General features: G+C 39.5%; 1 protein-coding gene across 4 annotated transcripts in view; it reads right to left on the bottom strand.

The window, feature by feature from the left end:
- Nucleotides 1-1,080: 1,080 nt before the first annotated feature.
- The window catches only part of camkmt (calmodulin-lysine N-methyltransferase), a 116,889-nt gene continuing 95,277 nt past the window's right edge, over nucleotides 1,081-22,692 (bottom strand). For 3 of the 4 annotated variants that reach the window (XM_044213394.1, XM_044213391.1, XM_044213393.1), the window contains 3 exons: nucleotides 15,795-15,858; nucleotides 13,330-13,461; nucleotides 1,081-4,577 (listed from right to left, as the gene is read on the bottom strand). In XM_044213394.1, coding sequence (XP_044069329.1) covers nucleotides 4,479-4,577; nucleotides 13,330-13,461; nucleotides 15,795-15,858 — 295 coding nt within the window. In that variant the 3' untranslated portion in view covers nucleotides 1,081-4,478. The other variant, XM_044213392.1, reaches the window with a different exon arrangement.

The following is a 22,692-nucleotide window of genomic DNA, read 5'->3' as shown; positions in this document are numbered from 1 at the left end:
CAAGCAAACACAGATAAGTTGCAAGTCATAGTAGTGGAAGTTTCCAGGGGACACCCTGCGTTGAGCTCTAGCAGTAACTCACAGAACACTCATTTGCATGGAGGGTGCTAAATCAAATGTTCAAATCCCTTCCATGTTAAAAACAATTTTGTCACCGTTCATCATACACCCCTCTTTCTTTCAGTCCTAGCTCTCTTTCCCTTACTCTCTCTGTCCCATTCTTCCTCCTCCCTGTGCTCGCCTTTCTCCCCCTCTCCTCTTTTCCTTTCCTCTCCATCTTGACACAGTGCACTGAGCCTAATCGTGGATAATTGGGTGGGAGGGGCAGTGGGCCGGCCCTGCCTTTGTGTGCAAAGAGCAAGTGGTCAAGTTAATGGGGCCCTTGTGTCGAGCCGGGAGCACTCTGTCTCTCTCTTTTTCTCTGTTCGATCACTCACTTGGCCAGCCAATCTCAGTCTCTCAGTCAGCTTCTCTTTTCTTTCATGGCTGAAGCTTTTCCCTGCTGTTTCTATCTACTTTCACCTGATTTCCAGCTGTCTCACTTCCCCTTTCCTTCCAGCCATTCAGTGTGTCTTGTCCCATTTCTTTTCTCTCCTCCTCCTCTGCCTTCTTGTCTTTTTCCAGCCTCTCTCACTCTTTGCCTCTGTCTGCAGCTTTTTCTATCTCTTCTCTCTGTCTCTCCAGCAGAGTGTTGGGGAGGAGAGAACCTCTTTAAAATATCAAAAGACAGATCAGGAGGCCTCGCTGGTCCCTCCCTTTCTGCTATCTCTCCCTCCCTCCTTCTGACTGATAAACAGAAGAGTGAGCCTGTAGGATTAGCTGTAGTGTACTGCCTTCCCTCCCTCCTTTATCCCTCTCTCTTTTCTTCCTGTGGAGGGGTAGACTGTTGACTGGGCTTGATATGTGTGTGCGTGAGCGTGTGTATGTGTTACCTTGTCTGGAACCAGCTTAGCCTGCAGGAGGCCATTGTGTTTGAAACACAGGCCACAGCCGATCTGGGCCTGAAGGAAACTTTATTACATCTGTGAACATTTGATACTGGATTTTTAATAAAACACACACATGTTTTTCACAACCAGCTTTGTCAACCAGCTCCCCATGATATGCCTTTATTGAGGAAAATTATATTAATCATAACAGAAAATCTGTAGACATCTGCAAGGTGACAGAGTATAAATTGTGTCTTTTTTATTTTGTGATACTGAAATGTTAAAATAATTCCATATTTATATTTTAATTAAAAAATATTTTTGCAATTTTGAGATTTTGTTAATGAAATAATGCCATAGCTATAGCGGATGTGTTAAATTGTCCTTTGTACATTTTTTAAAGGGACAATTTAAAAAGAAAACAAAATTTATTGAAGAAACTCTATTTATTTTTATTCATTGAGAAAAAAATCACCCACTCTTAGACTGCAAAGTACAACAATCAACCCATTGATTACAGTGAAGCAGAGAGAATTTGATATACTGAACGGAGAAACTCACTATATGAGGCCATGTCCACACTAAAGTGGATAAATCAATATTTTTGAAAATGTCTGGTGTCCCTACACAGTGAAATGCTGCAGAAGCAGCTTCAACTTGATCCAAATTGGAGAATTTTCTTGAAGTTCTGTTTTTGGTGGTCAAAAAAAAGGATCAGTGTGGAAAGAAGGGACAGATAAAATTTGACATTGATCTGGATTAGTGTGGACATGGCCGGCAAATGACAAACACTTCTAAGAATTCTGTTTGATAATCAAAATAATCGCCTAGCTGAGACATCCCACAATACAGTGACACAAATCTGTATGATGTTTGCTTAAGGTAATTCTCAGCTGCAATACAGATCCTGCTCTCTGGTCTTTTCTATGCCAACTGGATTTCTCATCATTTATGTTGAAAAGTATTAGTCAGCAAATCCAAATAAAGACCACATGTGTTATTCAGAGAAGGTCTGTTGATGTCACAGTGAGAAGTGGTAAGTGTCCTAGCAAACAGCACTAATGTCACAAGGAGAAGTGACAACATCACCGTGTGAAAACGTAACATCCCAACAGATCGTGGGTGCACCAGGTTAAGGTTTTGCCACGAATAGAGGCAGTGATGTTGCAAGAAGCAGCGTGGATGTCACAGTAAACCGTGTTGTAAAATGACGACACTGTTAGTGGTGGTGATGTCACTAGACAGTGATGAAGTCACTGCACACAGTCACAGTTGGGATGTTTTTTCTGTGTTAGCCCACAGATATCATAGGTAAACAGCAAATGGCATTACAGATAAAAAATGTATTAAATACACTTCTAAACCTTTTTAATGGGAAGGTTTTTGCAATGCAAATTCAGTCCTCAAAGCAGTGAGATCACTGATAAAACTGGCTTAATTTACTTTTCTGAGTAGTTATACACAGGGAATACCTCTTATTTCTAAAGGTGGATTATTTTATCAACATGAGGAATGTAAACAGTAGCCACTGGGAGTTACTGCATAGCTTCTTGGCTGTTGTATACAGCAATGGATCACAGTGAAATATGGAAACACCTTACTAGTGATAGGTACAACTTTAGGCTCGAGTGACCGACTGACTCAATTTGAAATCATATTCTAACCTCAGATGTCCACTGGATGTGGCAGACTGCTGTTGAAGCAGTTTCAAGTTGTTTTGCAGGCATGAACTTTGAGATGCTGCAGTCACAGAGCCAGTGGACATTGGCACACCAACTAGAATGGCAGCAGATTGTGTGCACCTAGAGGACATTGGGGGTAAGAGACCATTGAGTGGTCTGCATTACAAAAAGATAAAAAAAAAGATGGAAACAAATGCTGCTCTGTACAGCATATCATACTTTATATCCACAGTATTGGGGTCACTTGTCAATAAATCAGAGTAGTCGGAGTCATTACAACTTACGTGCATGTATTCTCTCTGTCTCTCTTTACACACACACACAATTCCTGAAAGTGGGTTCAGACTAGGAGCTTTTAGCAGCGTTTAGCAGCTGCCACAGGATCTGATAGTTGCCAGTCAGATGTCTGTTAGTTGCTTTGAAGCGCTAAAGGTTGGCAAATGAAGCGACATAGGATTCAGCTGGCGACTCAAACAGCCCCCCCAACCCCACTTCTGTTACCAAATATGTTTGATATCCAGTGCTGTCAATGCAACCTGGATGAGTCATGACAGCAGACACAACTGAGCTAAGGTTTACTTAGAGTACTTACTTACAGTATACACGTTTGTTTTGGAATTTCATCAGTGGCAGTTTAAAATTTTTTAACAAACTACCGGTAAAGCAGGAGCTGGGGGTGATGTTGGGGGAATTGTAGTCAGAACAAGTGTTTGTTGTACAGTTTAAACACAGATTATAACACTAACAAAGCTGTGTAAAATTAAATTACAATGCGATGTAGTGTGGACTACTTGTATTCATGGCGATGTTGTTGTGTACTATGCAAGCTGTAGTTCCTGTGCAGCAACAATTGATCCTTAGTCTGAACGTGCCTTTGTGTGTTAATGCACTGTTGTGAGTAATGCACAAAATAAGTTCTTATTACTGACCTCTGACTGGGAGGAATGAGTTGTATTAGAAGAAATTAAAGCGGGGAAAGAAGGGAACAAAGAGAAATAAAGGAAACACACAGGAAACTGTAAGCTGCTCCACAGTCTGTAATAATGAATTACAGCTGGCCTCCATGCTGTGGCACACAGTGGCACAGGTTAATACTGACTGGTTAAAGAGGGCCGACTGACTGAATAACTGACAGCTACAGTAGGACTGACTGAGGAAATTTCCATATAACTGACTGGCTGATTAACTGAATAGGTAATTGAATAGCTGACAGAATAGTGACTGGTTACCTGACTGGCTGGCCAGATGACTGTTTGGCAATGTGGTTCACTTTCCTGGATGGCTGATTAACTGAAGGGATGAGTGACTGGCTGATTAGAGCAGCGATTAAGTGTTTGGTCAGCTACCATAATGACAGGCCAACTGATTAAAGGTCTGACTGACTGAGTGACTATTTTGGAGACTGACAGTAATTATTTGGCATATGGCAAATGGTTAAAACACACTTGGTCAGAATATATCCACCTCTCCTTTTCTTTCTCCTCAGCCACAGTAAAAGTATCCCCACTGCTTTGGAAATGAGGTTGTTCCTCAGCAACACTTCAAACTACAAAACATGCACGCTCAAATACTGTCCAAAGCCATGCATCATCTGATAATAAATCCTCTCAGTGGACAGTATCAATATGAAAACAGTTTCAAGTAGGACCACAACTTGATTTTCTCTCTCTGCCTATATGACTAAACATCAGACATTGAGACAAACGTGACTGTATTCTAATACTGCTCTTTAAGTGCAATTTTTCCTCATCACTTAGATCACTTGTGGATCACATCGTTGACATGACTCTGTAGCATCAATCCGTCTCAAATATCCAAAAGCATGTTGAGTAGTACTGTGTAGAGCTGAGGGCTCACTTGTTTTGGTTTACTGAGTGTGGCTGACAGGTTGAGGTCCTTTGGTCAAGGTGATGAGGAGAGGATAGTGGATGTTCTCGTCATATGCTTCTTTTCCCTCTCTCAGCATCTGAAAAGCACATAACATGAAAAGCATTACTACACAGACTATAAAGTCAACAGAAAGTCTTTATCCAATATTTCAGTTTGGTAGAAATGTTCTCAAATTTTCTTTCTCTTTGCCTAGGAATTTAAGATGCTGACCATGTAATGACGACATGGACACAAAAAAATCTCCAAAAACTACACATCATTAATATTTAAATATTTAAATATTCAAGCATTTATCTAATGTTATTGTTGTTATCTGTGAACCTTTAATTTGAAAACCCTGTCAAGAAAATCATACTTGCAACATGACAGATTAGATCAAGATAATGTGTAATTACAGTATGCGGTGGAGCTCAAAAGCAGATAATGCTGAAGATGGGCTGCACATCAAACCTCCAGATACATATTTTAAAAAACTGAAAAAACTACAGAGAAATCTAATAATGACTCTTCACTTTAAACAACAGAACTCTTAATAGTAGTTTTTATGCCTTTCATCATTAAATTGCTGTTGGTCATAAGTTTGTGGCTCAGAAGCCCATAATCACACCAATGTGATACACACACAGTACTGTGCAAAAGTTTTAGGCAGGTGTGAAAAAATGCTGTAAACTAAGAATGCTTTCAAAAATTGAAGTGTTAAAAGTTTATTTTCATCAATTAACAAAATTCAGTGAATGAACATCTAAATCAATTCAATATTTGGTGTAACCACCCTTTGCCTTCAAAACAGCATCAATTCTTCTAGGTACACTTGCACACAGTTTTTGCAGGTATGTTGTTCCAAACATCTTGGAGAACTAACCACAGATCTTCTGTGGATGTAAGCTTCCTCAAATCCTCTGTCTCTTCACGTAATCCCAGACAGACTCAATGATGTTGAGATCAGGGCTCTGTGGGGGCCATACCATCACTTTATAGTGTTTATAGTGTATCATATCGTTTTCTAGTACTTTCTCCTGTGTGCACTGACGTAAAGGCGAGCTACTGTAACAAAGAGTTTCCCTACGGGGATCAATAAAGTATTTCTGATTCTGATTCTGACTTCCAGGACTCCTTGTTCTTCTTTATGCTGAAGATAGTTCTTAATGACATTGGCTATATGTTTAGGGGCATTGTCCTGCTGCAGAATAAATTTGGGGCCAATCATATGCCTCCCTGATGGTATTGTATGATGGATAAGTATCTGCCTGTATTTCTCAGCATAGAGTACACCATTAATCCTGACCAGATCCCCAACTGCATTTGCAGAAATGCAGCCCCAAACTTGCAAGGAACCTCCACCATGCTTCACTGTTGCCTGCAGACACTCATTATTGTACTACTCTCCAGCCCTTCGGCAAACTGCCTTCTGCTACAGCCAAATATTTAAAATTTTGACTCATCAGTCCAGAGCACCTGCTGCCATTTTTCTGCACCCCAGTTCCTATGGTTTCGTGCATAGTTGAGTCGCTTGGCCTTGTTTCCATGTCGGCGGTATGGCTTTTTGGCTGCAACTCTTCCATGAAGAAGACCACTTCTGGTCAGCCTTCTCCGGACAGTAGATAGGTGTATTTGGGTCCCACTGGTTTCTGCCAGTTCTGAGCTGATGGCACTGCTGGACATCTTCCGATTTTGAAGGGAAATCATTTTGATGTGTTTTTCATCAAGTTTCCTTGGTCAACCACTGCATCTACAATCCTCAACGTTGCCCGTTTCTTTGTGCTTCTTTATAAGACCTTGAACAGCACATCTTGACACCCCAGTCTGCTTTGAAATCTTTGTCTGGGAGAGACCTTGCTGATACAGTATAACTACCTTGTGTCTTGTTGCTGTGCTCAGTCTTGACATGGTGTATGACCTGTGATATGAAACTGTCTTCCACAACCTCACCATGGTAGCAGAGTTTAGCTGTTCCTCACACAGTTTTAAGCCTCCTACACAGCTGTTTCTGTTTCATTTCTTGTGTTTCAACCTACATGTGAAATTGATGATCATTAGCACCTGTTGGGTATAATTAGTTGATCATACACCTGACTATAATCCTACAAAACCCCTGACTGTGTGCAAGTGTACCGATAAGAATTGATGCTGTGTTGAAGGCAAAGGGTAGTAACACCAAATATTGATTTGATTTAGATTTTCCTTTTGTTCGCTCACTTCGCAGTTTGTAAATTGATTAAAAAAACTATTATTAGTTATATTTTTGAAAGCATTCTTAGTTTACAGCATTTTTTCCCACCTGCCTAAAACATTTGCACAGTACTATATATACACCTGTACACGTATCAAATTCAAAGGATTTTTATGTACTTTGTGTGGTGCCCATGTGATGCCCATTCAGCGCCCTTTCAAGCAAACTCTGAAGTTTGGGCACACACCAGCTAATCAGCTTGCTCAGCGTCTGGCCAAATGATCAGAGACTTATGAAAGTGAGTTTAGTGGGTCTGCTCATAAGAGAGTGTGTGATTGTCCGTGAGTGTGTGTACATGTGTGTGGAGAGACCAGGATAGGGGAGAACTGTGTGAAAAGGTTTCTTCACAACAAACAGAAACTCAGACTGACCCAAAATTCACTCCCATCAGCAGCATGTAAGTGCTATGCAAGTGAGCATCCAATACAAGCCTACTTACACTACAAACTCAAATGCTGACTGTGTACTGTTTTCCTGACAAATTAGGGTATTTTGTGGCACTCATGAAAATCATTGCATTATAAATGTTATAAAGCGGTGATGTCATTAATTTAATTATCACTCCTTAATGAAAGTGACTGTAGATAGTTAGTAGATAGATTTTTTAACTTCTGCTCTGAGGTAGGTCTCCCTGCAGGTCTCTTGCTTTATTCAGCTGTGTTAAGACATATAGTATAATAAGTTAACAGGACAGCTGCATACACAGTTATAAAAGGCATGTGATAAGCAGTGTAGCGTGTGTCTGTGCAGGTAGCATATAGTAATGGTGAAGTATTTTAAGCTTCATTTAGGTGGTTGTTAGTCCGTGTACATGATGACATTAGCACTGCTTAAAAAAAACACAGTCTTCTATTCATTTCAACGAGACCACTGTGTTGACACAGCGGGGGTGCCAGCACAGAGGACTCCAGCAAAAAAAGTTAAGTCAAGTCAAATTTATTTATGGAGCACACTTAAAAACAAGTGCTTTAAATTGGAAAATTTAAAATACAATTAATTAATTAAAACAAAAATAAATCTATAAATAACTGTAACAGACAGTTTCATCCTTAAAACCTGGCTCAACTTTTACCGCAACACACTGCGACCTCATTGGTAGCGCAATGTGTTAACCAATCAAACATGTGCAAGGGCACATTCCTGGTAGACTTTGTAAAGTCAATGACTTCATGACTTCAAAGTGGTGTTCCTCAATCGTATTTTATCTTCTCACCAGTTACCTGTAGCAACACATACACATCAAGTCTGTGTAAGTTCTGACGGACGAAATTATTCATTTACTATACATACAAAAGTAGTAACAATTTTTTATATGTACATGCCAGAAGTATATATAGAGAAAGTGGTGGTCTTGAACATTTCTTGTAGATACAGTCCACAATGTCACAACACACAGAAAATAGGAAGTTTGTGTGATTTAAATGGCTACCTGAGGTTCTGCTTCACATTGTCCCTTGACACACCTCTCTCACATGTCTCATCACTCCTTTTCCCACCCCTTGTCCTGAGCAAGTGAGAGATATTCGCCTCTACATCATCTCTCCTCATTCTGCCTTTTTCTAATTTCTCTCCTTTTTGCTGAATATGAACAAACTACCCCCCATGTTAATGTGCGTTATCTTCCTGTGGCCATCCCTCCAGGCACCGGCCGGTGGTTGAACCTGTGACCCCTCCAGAGAGAGAGACAGACAGACAGACAGACAGACAGACAGACAGACAGAGAGAGAGAGAGAGAGAGAGAGAGAGAGAGAGCAGACGGCCCAGGGGGTGGTTGGGCGTGGAGGGGCAGCTGCCTGCCCCCTGTGCTAAGCCTGCTATGGGGACCACAGTCAGCATTGACATTCAAATTCTACCAGGCGGAAGGAGTAAGGAAGTGATAGATGGAGGGATGGAGGGATAGAGAGGGAGGGAGGGGGCCTTAACGCGGTGAGGGCTGAGAGCTTGCAGAGGTGAAAAGTTTAACAAGCAAAGCTGTTCCTCCTGATCGCAGGCTGCCTAATCAGCTTCATGGGTGGCTGGCTAAATCGGCTCTCAACCCGACCCCCCACCCCACCGTCCCCACAATCTTTTCTCTTTTTTTTCCTTTCCAAGGTGCAAGCCATTTATTTTATTGCCACTTTCGCCCCAGCTTCTGTCTCCCTCTCTCGTGCTCTCATTGTACCTCTCTATTTCTCTACCTCCTTCTTTTTTTCGTTTACTCTTGCCCTGCTTGTGTAGACCAGAGTGAAAGTGAACAAGGTGGAAAAAGAGAGAGGAGGGGGCTCTGAGACAAGGGAGGGACGGATGAACCGGATGTCTGGGGGTCTCTCGCGGCAGGATTAGGAAACAGAGAATGAGGGATTGGGTGGATGGAGAGACGAGTAGAGGAAGGGATAGAAGGACAGGCTTGAATAAATAGAGAAGTGGGTCGTGATGTAGGAAATGGGAAGATAGTGGGGAGCAGAGGGAGGGAGAGTGGAGAAGGGTGAAGGAAGATATGTCAGAGAAAGGGGGGGGAGGGAGGAAGGGGGTAGCCAAGCAGCTGAGGGGGGAGAGGAGAGAGTGAAGGCAGAGAAGAGAGTGTGAGTGCATGGACACAGTGGGGATACTATTTATGCATGTGAGAGAGATGGGGGATCTACACATGTGCACACACCCTCTTGCATGTGTGTGTGTTTATGTGTGTTTGAGAGAAATTAAAATTCATGACTCTCTCTTCACAACCATTTGAGTAACAAGATTAAGATGGCGGGTTAGAAAATAGCGCTGGCATTATCAGGCTGCTTGCAGTCCCTCCAGCTGCTTGCCTCTCTATTCCACAACAGTGGGGATAAGAGGATAACGCGCTAGCCCTGTCTGCCCGTCCCAGCACACGCCTTACACTCACACAAACACACACACACTTCTTAGACACACTACCGCTGCACATCGGGCCTGCCGGCTGTCTGCAGTCCCTCGAGTGTGTTTGTGTCAGAGGGTGAAAGTGTGTGTATGTTTGGAAAACCGCAGAGTAGCAAGCTGGGGGTCTAGAGATGGTTTGTAAAGAATTGCTAAAAACACTCCCTGCTCTCTCTTTTTCACATAAACACACACAAAGCAAACATTAAAACAGACAGTATATTTCAAACAAAATCAAATCTGACGTGTCGAATCTGGCACAGCAAGGGATGCCAGTACACTCACAGCTACCAGGGGTACGTCTATAACAGCATCTGTGCCAGATCCAGGAGCTTGTGAGTCGCTATGGGAGCATGAAAAGAAGTAAACTCAGCCTAAATGACACATGTGGAAACTCAACCAACTACACGACATTTTTGAACATTTCAAGAAGTTTGGATTTTGAGTGAGCTGCTAGCTTGACACCAGGGAGATAATTCAATATTATCATTTCACGGCTTTCAGTGGTATAATATTATGATGATATGATCATATCGGTTTACAATGCTCTATTGCCCATGATAATGATTCCAACCAAAATGTATGTGAGGGTTTTGTTTAACACATTTGAACAGTTTTGTCTGATGTAATGCTTAACAATAGAACACACTTCATTTAATTGAACATTCATTTGAATATTTTACATTTTACTATATTTTGAGTAAAAAATATGGTTATATGAAATAAAAAATTAAAAATGTGCAGGCTCAATTCATTTTTATTATTTTCTCATGAACATATCACCTTACTGGTTAAAACTAATAGATTTATGACAAATTTTAACATTTTACTACAAAATGTAAAATATTTATTCAAAAAAGCGATGGAAGCTTTTAAAAATAAAAATCTAATTAAAGACTGAAGCAGCGACAGTAAAAAGTTAATTTAGTGTAACATTAAGCGGATGTTTGCTTACAAACTAGAGATATTTGAACAGCTAGAATTCTCAGTATTAAAAAAATAACATAAGGGCTTTTTAGTACCATTTGTTTCCAAATGGATACACCTGCTTTTGGTGGAGATGTCTTTGATTGTCTTAAGCCACAGTAAAAGAAAATCCATAGTGTGTGTTCCACTGTCGGTTCTGATATGCATTTTTCTTGTGTTCTGGTCCACCCACTGAAAGTAAATATAGCTGAAGAAAGCTAATCTGTAGTGCAAATGAGTAGCAGCTGCTCATTTGGATGTGCGTGTGTGTGCACAGTGGTAGTGTATGTTTCGCTGTGATATCATCATGTGGTGTGTGTGTTTGTGTGTAATGTCTAGCCAATATGCTGTCTGACTGATGTCTGGTCTGTGTGGGATTGTGATATAGCTTGTTTCTCAGCTGTGTGCACAGTGTGTGTGTGTGTGTGGGTCAGTCAGGCACATACACACACACACACACACACACACACACACACACACACAAAAAAACCCCACACAGGGGTTGTTCAGAGTGTTCATCAGAAGATAAGCAGAGGAGACTTAATCACCTTCAGATGTGAGGGGGGCACTTCAACTTGTCCTCATATCCTCACGCAGCACCTGACCCCACTGTGTATGTGTGTGTATGTGTGCATGTGTGACAGTGTGGTGTGTATGTCACATAGATGGAAGTGTGCATTTCAAGAGTGGTCTGACAGTACCTTGCATGCCATAGAAAAGAAAAAAAACCCTGCATTATTTCAGGGTGATATTTCTTATCAATTTTAGTCTGAATTTCACAGTTCACATTGTACACATTCTGTTGTCAAGCAACTCTCATCACTAAAACAGGTCTGAGTGGCAATTTTCCCAAGTGGTTGAGGTGCTGAACCATTAGGATTATTCAATGACTGTATTCTGTGGCCCTGAGGCCCAATCAATTCTTCCCGTAGCTTTTTCAGACCAACTTGTATTTCTTTTAAATTGAAGGCAATGGCGGCATCCACTTTAATCCCACTGAAGCTATTTCTTTCTTTCTGTTCCTCTTAACTTATTTCTTTTTCTCTTTCCCTCCTTTCTTTCTGTCCTTTTTCTAAAATTACTTCCGCTCTTCTTGTGCTGCTCCCACTCCACCTGAGGCCAAAACCACCTACTATACTATCATCTGAAGCCATGCCTAATAAGTTGAATGTTCTTTACAAGTGTTCACTCATTTATTCTTGTTCAAAAGTCATCTATGTTTTCTGTTCAGAATGGTTCTCTCTGTATATATATTTTTCCTGTCATCTGACATTATTGTAAAGCAAGTGTTTGTCCATTTGCTTCCCAGTTTTAACTAGGAGGGGAAACTAAATTGAAGATTACTTAGCAACAAAAAAGTTTATATACTATTTGATTTGCCAAAAAAATTTGATTACTGCCTGGATTACATTCACTGGCAAATTTCTTTTCCAGTCCGGGAAATATGACGTTGTACTGCACACAAGTTACAGTACACAGAGGAGGTCAGGGTGGATCAGTGAGTGTACAATGCACAGAACTTTGACAATGGAGATCAGGATTTGAGTCCTGCGTTCCACATGGTCTTAGGTTTAGGCTACTAAAAGACTGGTTTTGTTTAGGGAAAGATGGTGGTTTTGGTTAAATACTAAATTAAATTTGTCCCATCTTGTGCTTCAAGTCAGCATGGACTTTAATCTTTAACTAAGACCATATAGAATGTGGGAGTGACTGTGCATGCTAAATTTAGTGATGGAGAAATAGTAAAGAGAGATAAGGACAGAAGGAGTGAGATTTTCCTTGCTGAGGTTCAGGCCACTTTAACAGGCACTTTAATGGCCAGGTTGTCCAATTGTCCCACCAGTGTAGGTGAATGTGTGTGCACCAATTTAGCCTGCTCCTTGCTGTCCTGTTCTTCTGTAGCTGTGTGTGTAATGGAGTTAACAGCTGGACACCACTTCTTTTAACACTGCCTACTCATGTGCTTTCTGTTGCTCCTTTTCTATTTTTCACTGTCCTTTTCTATCCTTCCCTATCTCTGTCTGTCTCACTGTGACAAGTTATGGCAGCTTGTTTTAGCTCTGGTGTGTCTCACAAAGTGTCTCTAAACATCAAACGACAGGCTAATCCGCTAGTCTTTATTAAAGCTGAGTGCACATTACGCGACCTGGATTGTTGCTGGTTTCTTTACTAAGTAGCAACAGATTCTGCACTTTATCGAGAAAGCAATTGAACTGTATTAAGTGTAGACACCTTAGGAATGAATAGCTTCATGGTCAGTCTGGAGAGAAGGAAAGATTACAGCGACCAACCACCTCTCTCAATAAACATATGGCATGTAAGGATAAGTAGTAGTAATAAGTTGGACTTCAGAATCCTTTATTCCTTTCATTTACACCAAAAATTTTGTTACTATTGTTGCCTTGGTTAAAACATGAAGCAAGTCATCACATAAACTGTTGTTTGGCTGATAGTGCAGAAAACCTTAAGACATTCTTAAAAACAACTGAAAAACAAACAGTTGATGACCATGTACACTGGTACTTTATGTATACTGTAGTTATAGTCACACTTTCAACTCTTTGATGTGAAACTCATATCAACTACATGATACTCTCATGGTGAGAAAGTAAACAATTATTTATATTACTGATTGTATGAGCACTTTGCCTGCATACTATTATAACATCGGCTTTGATTCTGTAGTCCTCTCTCTTATTAAAACAACATCAACAGTCATGCTGACTGTCTTTCTATCCTTGGACATGCTTCTTACCTTTAAGTGAACATCCATGACCTGAGCATCATACTGCAGGTGTTGTGAGACGCAGAGTCCGGCCTGCTGGGCCAGTTGACAAAACAGTGTCAGAGTTTCACCTCGCAGTGGAGCAAACACCAATGCCATGCCCTGCATAGAAAACGAGAGGAGGGTGAGTGCTTTTGGAATTAGATAGTGAATATAGTGCACAGTACATTTATGGGGGACATATTTTCACACCTCATTTCTCGTAACTTTTGTTGTTTAGCTTTACACACACAAAGACACAGACACGCACAGAGGCACATACACGCACACACACACGTAGTTGAGAGTATGTCTCTCTTTCCTTAGATTTTTACCAGGTACATATTAGATGATAAGCCAAATCATTAAAGCTCTACAAATACAATCAAATGTGAACACACACTCATGTATGTGACATGTACAAGTGTGGGTGTGTGTGTGAGAAAGACAGAGAGAAAGTGTTTATGTGTATATGTACACATGCATTACAGACTTCCTGCAAATACTATAAGAGGATTTCCAACAGGTTCAAAGTTTCTTTGAAATTCTTCAGCTTTCAGTTTTATTTCATGTTGATGATATTATTATTGTTTTAATTAAATGGAGCAAAGAGGGATGTTCACACAAACACACACATACAGCAAATACACACAACAAAAGCTACTGTAAATGAACACAAAAGGCAGTGAAAACAGCAGGATCACTCCATTTGATCAAGTTGCATTCCCCCCACTCCCCACCCCACCACCACCACAAAACACAGCAAAAGCAAACAAACAGACAAATTCCTCCCAGCACTAATCAGCTGATTAAGGGGATCCAGCCCACCGGATGGACCACCTTTGTCAGAAACAACAAATTAGTGCCATTAGATGGGAGAATTAATTGCTTTGTTAATTGCTTAATCAGCTTAGCAAATTATTAAATATTTGGCAAAGCTTGTTGTGGCAGCAACAGTCTGATGGCCGACACTCAAATCATATTAGCCCCTGAATTATCTCCAATGGATTAAAGAGAGAGAGACATGAAGAGAGATTTAACACACAGATGTACAACAATGGCCAGATGTCATGTCAGTCATTCGACCACAGCAGCTTCTGCTTTCAACTGCAACCGGGAAACATATTCAGGTTGTAGGTGTTACTGCGCATGTCACTGTCTGAAATGTCAGCTGAGGAAACGTGTGTCACTGCTGACAACAACCTGAATGTAATATTAATAATATAATCCTTTTGCCTTTCTAGTTACCTCTGCCATCCTTTAACAAAGGATTTTTAAAGGGTTAGTTCACCTAAATTACAAAGAAACATATTTTCTCACTTACCTATTGTGGTATCTAGCCAAGCGGAGAGTTTCGGTTTTATGTTCACAGGTTTTTAGATATCCATTGCTGAGATTTCTGCCTTCACCCAAATAAAATGGAAGTGAATGGAATTTCAATTGTAGTGCTGACAGCATTTAAAAATGACATTTGAAAAATACAACAGGAACATCTCTTTCCAGAAACAGTGTCCCAGTTGTGCTGGATAATCCACAGAACATGTGGTCAGCTGTTTTCATAGTACTCTTTCTTCTTTAGAAAGTAGTTCTACCAAAAACAGTTCAGATCGAGGTCTGTGGATTATTCAGAGAAACAAGGGCAGTGTTTATGAAAGGACAGGTTGCTGTTGAATTTAGATATTTCTTTGTTTCTTGTTTTGTAATTTGGGTGAACTGACCCTTTAATGATCACATTTTAACCTGCAAGTTTCCGGTTCGCCATCTATAAAAGATTTCAAACAATATCCATGTTGGGATTCTAAATGAAGAGAAATGTTTTTTCCACCATTTGTCCATTTGTCAAATTTCCCTCCCTGTTTTTTCTTCTTCCATCTCCATCTCTCCTCACTGTCCATCTTATCAATACCTTCCTCCTCCCATTCCTCTTCCTCCTCCTTTCCTTCCATCTTTCCCCTCCATCTCTCTCATCCCTTGCTGTATCCTCTCGTCCTTCTTCTTCTCCCTTTCTCCTTCCCTCCAGTGCTCTTTTCACCTCTTTTTCATAAACAGATATTCCCTATAACAATCTGGGCTCTGTACTTAAAACGCACCCCTCTTCCCTCAGATGAATAGAAAGCTCAACCCTATCTTTTCCAGCCTTTTGCCCCCCCCTCTCAATTTGCTTTGGCTGTCACAGCGTGGGGTCTTATCGGGAGGCCAAAAGGTAGAAGTTGCCTCGGATTTATGATTAAGGGAAGGCAGGAGAGAGAGACGGAGATCAGAGCGATGCATTCAAGTTGCTCATAATAAGCATTAAAGCATTACATGATATTAATCCTGTCGGACTATTAATGTGTATAGGGTTTTGGGCTAGGCCTAATTATGATTGAGAAGAGTGGGTGGTGATTTAGAGGAAGGGGATAAGCAGAGATACATACAGTAGACACACAGAGGCAAACACTCACACACACACTTACGTTGGGTTGCAGTAATCTCCTTATAGCATCAACCAAGCTGGCTCTGTACTGGTCGAGAAACAAACTGAGAGGGAGAGGGAGAGTCAAGTTAGAATGCATTCTTACGATAGCAGCTCCAGATAAAGCAGCAGGCTATTTATTTTCTTTTGTTCACAAACAAATCCACCAACAGGAAGAAGGGAAAAACAATTTGCATGAGTAAGATGCGCTTCCTTTTTTGTTTATGTTTGAGTTTCCATGTGTATTCACCTCAGCCTGTTGTTGAGGCACTGAGAGGAATGCAGAACATCAGAAAATCCAACATGCACAGATACCATCGCCTACAGTAAACACACACACAAACACACACGTATGCGCAGACATGCACACTTTTACTGGGATACTTCAAAGCGGCACAGAAGCACCTTGCATTTGTGGAATTAATACCTGGAATGTTAATATAAAGATATAAGAACAAAAACAACACACAAGTAAAAGAGTCAAAAAATAAACATTAACAAAATCAAATTAACTGGTTCCATTGTACATTAAACATGACTGTACTGTAACTTGTAACTTGTGTGTGTGGAAGAGACAGTATATACATGTTTGTACATGTGAATTAGAGCATTTGTGCATGCATGTTTTTCCATATGTACATACATGATGATAAGTAAGTCACAAGTGAGTAATTAGTTTAACTGATTAATATCAGACTATCAGGGTGCTCTATGGTGGAGTGTGTGTGTACATGTTGTAGTGCATTCATATTTATATTTGTGCATATCTAACATGTCAGTGTGCATTTGTATAGTACGTATGCGTGATGATGTGAAAAGAACAAGCTCTTGTTGGTGTCACAAAAAGTCTACAAGCATATTCTTCTGAGGGGGAAAACTGCATGGAACTGAACCATGGAAAGAAGGGAAACAGAGACTGAGATGTAGATGAGGACACTTTTTGTTAAAGGTACAGTAATCACCTTAACAAAAAAAGGCTTCTTAATGGCATTTGGGACATATTTTAGAAACAAAATAACAAAAATAGCTAAAATGCTCCACTGGGAAAATGGTTTTACAAAATGAGTCTACATCTACATTGTTTTTATAAATTGCAGATACCCTGCACTTTTGGTCTTCTTCAACACATGTGGATGCTTTAAGGATGTTAAGTCACCTTAGCTTTAGGCTAGATGCACTTTCAAGATAGATATGTAATCTATATATTTTTACATGAAAACAACTGAGGGGGAAGAGGACAGGACTTACTGTCTACAGAGTCTAAAAGTGTTTGAAATTTGTAGGTGAGGCTACAAACACAAAATTGCATCATGAACTCAGGTTCGTACTAATGTTCAGTTGTTTAACTCGCTGAAATTAAGGAAAACATTCCTGTTAACTAGCTTTTACCTCCATTAAAGATGGTTGGATCTGACTCCGAATGTATTCCTCTTGCCAGGTGAAAGAACAAATAACTTAGGTGTCTGATAAAATGATTGTGCCATGGTCATCAAGAGGCAAATTTAGGTCAGTCAGTCACAGTCACTCCTATGCTGTACATCTAATTAATAAAATAAAATGATTATAATCTCCCCAGACTGAAAATGGTGAGTTCCCACATTACTGTGCATATTCAGAAATGCCATTGTTTGACTGAAATAAAGTAGAGCTAAACCCCAAAAACCAGGAGGTGGGAAGAGTCTAAGACATGTGGGTTTTGAGCACTCACACATTTGTTCTTCAAAAATAAAATACGGTACATGAAAAAGGACAAAACAAAGTATTAATACTGACAAAAAAGCTTATATCATGTAATTTATGTGTTGGGTGATGTCATGACAATTGGCTCCTTGTAACTTGTTCAAGCCCTAAAATGCATTTAAAAATATAAAATAGGTTACAATAAAGTCTTAATTTTTTCATTCTAATTCACTTTTTGAAAATTTTGATTTTACATAATGAGTTTTTAGATGGGATGGAGATAAACACACACACACTCACACACAGGCCTAAATCGACTCCAAACAAAGTAACACCTGTTTCTATATCCACAAAGACAAATTTCAATCCATTATGCAAGTAAGTAGAGCGGTATGTGTGTGTGCATTGTTTGTGTGTACCTATTATCACAGATGAGAGTGGAGTAATTTGACTAAAATGCAACAATACAGTGCAGATTTGACATAATCCCGCACATCCATCCAACTGGCCAGTGGAGTGGCAATCTGGACGTAAATTTCCGATCACAGCCTCTGACCTCTCCTCATTCAAAATCCTCCGATCCGAGTGAGGAATGAGAAGTGCATGTCACAGATTCTCCTCTCTGCATCTCTGTAGATACCTACACAGATATGTTTTTTCAGTGTATTTACCTATTAAACATAATGAATACAGCTTGACAGCCTCATTTCTGTACACAGGATATGGGGAAGAAATTTTTTAAAATAATAAAAAAAAAAACAACAAAAAAAACTACAACCCAGGACTGATCATTACAAGCTCTTACCAAAAACCAGGATGGATGTACGTATATGTAAAGTTTATTGTTCTTCTAAGGTTAGACAGAGGTGTGAAGTTTATTTGACTTGAAAGGTGAGAGGTTTGTGTTTGGTTTATTTTGCCACAGATATCAGTTCACAGGAAAAGTGAGTGGTAAGGAAAACAAGGAAGTGAGCTAGTAGGGTGGAGGTAACAGCTGAAACAGACACAGACACAAACACACAGAGGGCAGGGGAAGGACATCATGTCATTAAGAGGACAACAGTTAAAAGAAAAAAAAAGACCCACAATCATTGCTGATTAAAATGAAAAACATGACAAATAAAGCCACATGTGTTACATAAAGTAAGCCTTTAGAAAAAAAACTACCCATTACAGCAGTCATTAAACTCACATGTACTGTAAGTCAAATCCAAAGTTTAACTGCCAATTTTATAATATGTCATACGCAGGTATTATTAAGGATGATGGAACCATTAATTTAAGATCATTATTGCAGGAACAGGATTTTAATAAAAAAAATGTATTTGAACAGACACAGGGTGAATAAAAGTTTATGGTATACAGAAAAAAAATAGTATATATAACGAAAGAAAATTCACCAATCTAGAGGGGAAGACAATAAAGCGTGGAATCTGAAAAATTCTTTAAAATTTAAAGGGGGAAAAAATCACCACAGATATATAGATGGGCCACATTAGGTTGCATGCCAATTATTTTGTATTTGTCAATGATGGGTAGATACAATCATATATTCTATCTGCCCATCATATATCCCTGTTGGTTAGTTTCAACTTGTGACCACTGTTTGGGTATATTGAAGCAGTTTGTTGCAAATGTTGTCATTATTATCTAGTTCTATCACCTTGACACGTTAAATAATTCAGCATTTTCTGTTAGTAGTCTCATGTACAAGTGTTGATTGCCTTTGACTTTTACAGCTGACAAATGCTACTAATCATCACTTAAAATAATACTGTATGAGCCACTTGTGCAGCAGTGTTTGCAACTGTGGTTAAATTACTTCAGACCAACTGTATATATGCATATGAAAAATATTCATTTGCATTAATTGATATTATTTCACCACCAAACACAGTTCAGACATTAGTATTATGGAAGCAAGTAATTTGTTGTTAGTTTGAGTTTGGCCTCTCTTCACTCTGGATGTATAATAAAATGTAGACAATCCAAAGCGATATTCTTGTGGCACTCCTGTCACTCAGAGGAATGTCTCACAGTCTATTACACTGTTTGCTAGGGAGTCACAGTTTAACAATGCCAGTGTAATATTTATGGGCTTGCAATTGAGTGGTCCTCCTCTTTAAGGTCACCTCTGGTGCCCCCAGACTGTCAAAGGCCTATTGTCTCATGCTGACCCCTCCCACCCAGAACAGCCCAGTGAACTCCAGTCAAAACTGACTGGAGGTCAAAGGGCACAAAACGGGCGTGTGTGTAAGAGCGTTGCTGCTATATTTGTCTGCTTACACACGTATGTGAACATACAGGATGTCGTCGAAGCTGCAAGGGTGAGACCGTGGAAACACATGACATCATCTACTGAGCCTTAGTTTCCCAAGGGGGAAATTTAAGGGTTAATATGCAAGGGTGTTTATTTATATGCATTACTAGGATATTAAAATGTATCACCTAATTTATTTCAGGATTTGTGACACATAGCATACTTCATATATCATATATTAGTCCGTTTCAGGTTTCTGTCTTACATCCAAAATGACCCAAACAAAAAACGTGAGGCAGTACTATCCTCGATTATAAGTCAGATCAGAATTTCTAAATCAAATGTTCTCCTAACTTTCGAGATTTGAACCAACAACCTTTCAGTTATTTAGTCAGATTAACTTGATTAAATAACCCTTAGTCCTCTTCAGTATGATTCCTGTTTTCTGTGAATTTTGTTGACATGTATTTTCTTGACCTACTGCACGTTGCTGTAAAAAAAACACTATCTAATCAACTAGTTTCATATTTAGTCCCAGACCATCTGGGAAATTCACTCTTGCTACATGTGCTGTCATGTAGGGAAACATAACTAAGCCACTTAAGACCATGTAAACTAAAGGAAACAAAATAAAGTGAGTAAACACTAAATATAGCTAGTGAAGTGCAATGCAGTAAGCGTGTTAACCTGGACCCTCTTAAAAAGGCAGTTAATACCGAAACTGTCATCCTATTAAAGAATATACAAGGATGCGTGGTGTGTGTGTGTGTGTGTGTGTGTGTGTGTGTGTGTGTGTAGTTGAATGTGTTATTCTAATCACACTCTTAGAAAGCTCTGTTGCAGTGGTAAAAGGCTGGACTCTTCTGAAATTGAATCTAAAAATCAATTATAACACACCATTGAGATCTGTTGTCAGCTTTCTTGATGGCTAAAAATGCAGAATTACTACAATTCTACATAGATATAAATGTTCAACACAACCTGAATGAGATCTGAGCAACAGAAGTTATGACATGTTGATCAAATATTTCTCACCCAATTAAGTCCTGATGACACAAAAGGGTCTACATATTTTGCCTTTTTCATTTATTTGAATCTTTTCAAGTTCAAAAAATAAAAAGAATTTTCTCATTACTTCAGTGTGATAAAAAAAAGTTCTATAGACCTCACGAAAAAATTCAAATAATTTCATTTAATTTGGATACACGTGGAACAAGAAACTAAAAGGGTTGACACTGTTTCATTCCACTGTCAGAGAATAAAAAAAAAATAAAGTGCTGCTGTAGAAGATGTCTACATTAGGAAAAGAACAGAAAAAAGTACTGTAATTCGGAAAAAAATTATATGATGGAGACAGAGAAAAGACATAAACAAAAGAGAAGAAACAGACAAAGTTAAGTAAATGAGAACGTGTCTTAAACATTTCTAGGCAAAAGACTGCCTCTAAGAATCAGTGTTGAAATTTGCATAACACAGAGAAAGACAGGAAATACAATAAATCATGCCTTAAAAAAAAAAAAAAAAAAAATTAACAGTAAAATATTGACTTAATTTGTATCAGTGATGTGGTAGACTCCTACAGAAGGTAATGAAGCATTACACTTGACTTAAGATCCTTAAGAATGACCTGATCTATAGTGCAGTGGAAAGTACATTGGTACAGAATGGCAAAGCCAGACAGTAGGTGATGATTTTTTGTATAATAAATTAAACATAAATTATTAAAAACAATGTTGTTTCTTTACCAATCCTTATCTGCAAGCACCGAAACAAAAGAGTGCCATTACATATTTCTGACCTTCTGTCCAGGCTGCAGTGCTATTGTGCCAATTCATCACATAGAGCTTTACAACAAAGATGTGTCTGTGTTTTTTGTGTGTTTGTGTGTGAATGTACCGGTAATGTGTCCAGTTCCTAATCTAAATCTAATCCAGTATAACAGCCAGCTTTTAAGTGAAACACAAAAGTGTGAAGAAAATGTGCATGTGTGAATGTGAAGAAGATGAAAATGACATAGATATAGTGCAAAAATAGAAAAATGCACACACACGCACAAACTCACACACACATAAACAGGGCTTTATCTCAGTGCCCACACATGGACAGCTTTTGGAGAAGGATCCTCTGCCAAGGATCCTCTGCCACCCACATGCCCACTGCAGGAATCCGTCTCTCTCGCTCTCTCTCTGTCACACACACACACACACACACACACACACTATTCCTGCAATTCTGTCTATCTTTCTCTCTGTGACTCACTTTATATACGATAATCAGTCAGTGATTTGATTTTTTGAAACTGACCTAAAGATCTACTCAATTAACTATTAAAAATTCTTAAAAGCACATCTATCATGTCCTTCTCCCTCACTGAAAAATCCAGAGTCTATGAATATGCAAATATTGTTCATTTCAAAGGTTGAACTTCTTGACACAAGATGTCACCTACTTCACTGAAATGTCCAGTTGTTCTCGGTGTATGTGCACTGGAGGTTTCTCTTTTAGCCTCTCATTCTCTCCATTGTCTACATCATTCTTCACAGCTCTACTGTATACTCTAATACTACTGTATTTGCTTAGACAGGTTAAACTGGTAGCAGCAGTGTTGCATATATATATATATATATATATACATATATATATATAGATGCTATGTAGATGCTCTGTCCCCACTGCTGTTCTGCATAGGACTGAACCCCCTCAGCCAAATAATCAACAAGACTGGCTATGGATACCGACTCAGGAACGGGGCCACCATCAGTCACCTCCTCTACATGGATGACATCAAGCTATACGCTAAGAGCGAGTGGGACATCGACTCACTGATCCACACCACCAGGATCTACAGCTCTGACATTGAGATGTCATTCGGGCTTGAGAAGTGCAGTCGAATGGTGACAAAGACAGGGAAGGTAGTCCACACAGAAGGGGTCTCACTCCCAGAAGGAACAATAGCAGA

Source organism: Siniperca chuatsi, linkage group LG11, assembly GCF_020085105.1.
Source record: "Siniperca chuatsi isolate FFG_IHB_CAS linkage group LG11, ASM2008510v1, whole genome shotgun sequence".
Classification (NCBI taxonomy): Eukaryota; Metazoa; Chordata; class Actinopteri; order Centrarchiformes; family Sinipercidae; genus Siniperca; species Siniperca chuatsi.
This window is presented reverse-complemented; position numbering and strand designations above follow the sequence as displayed.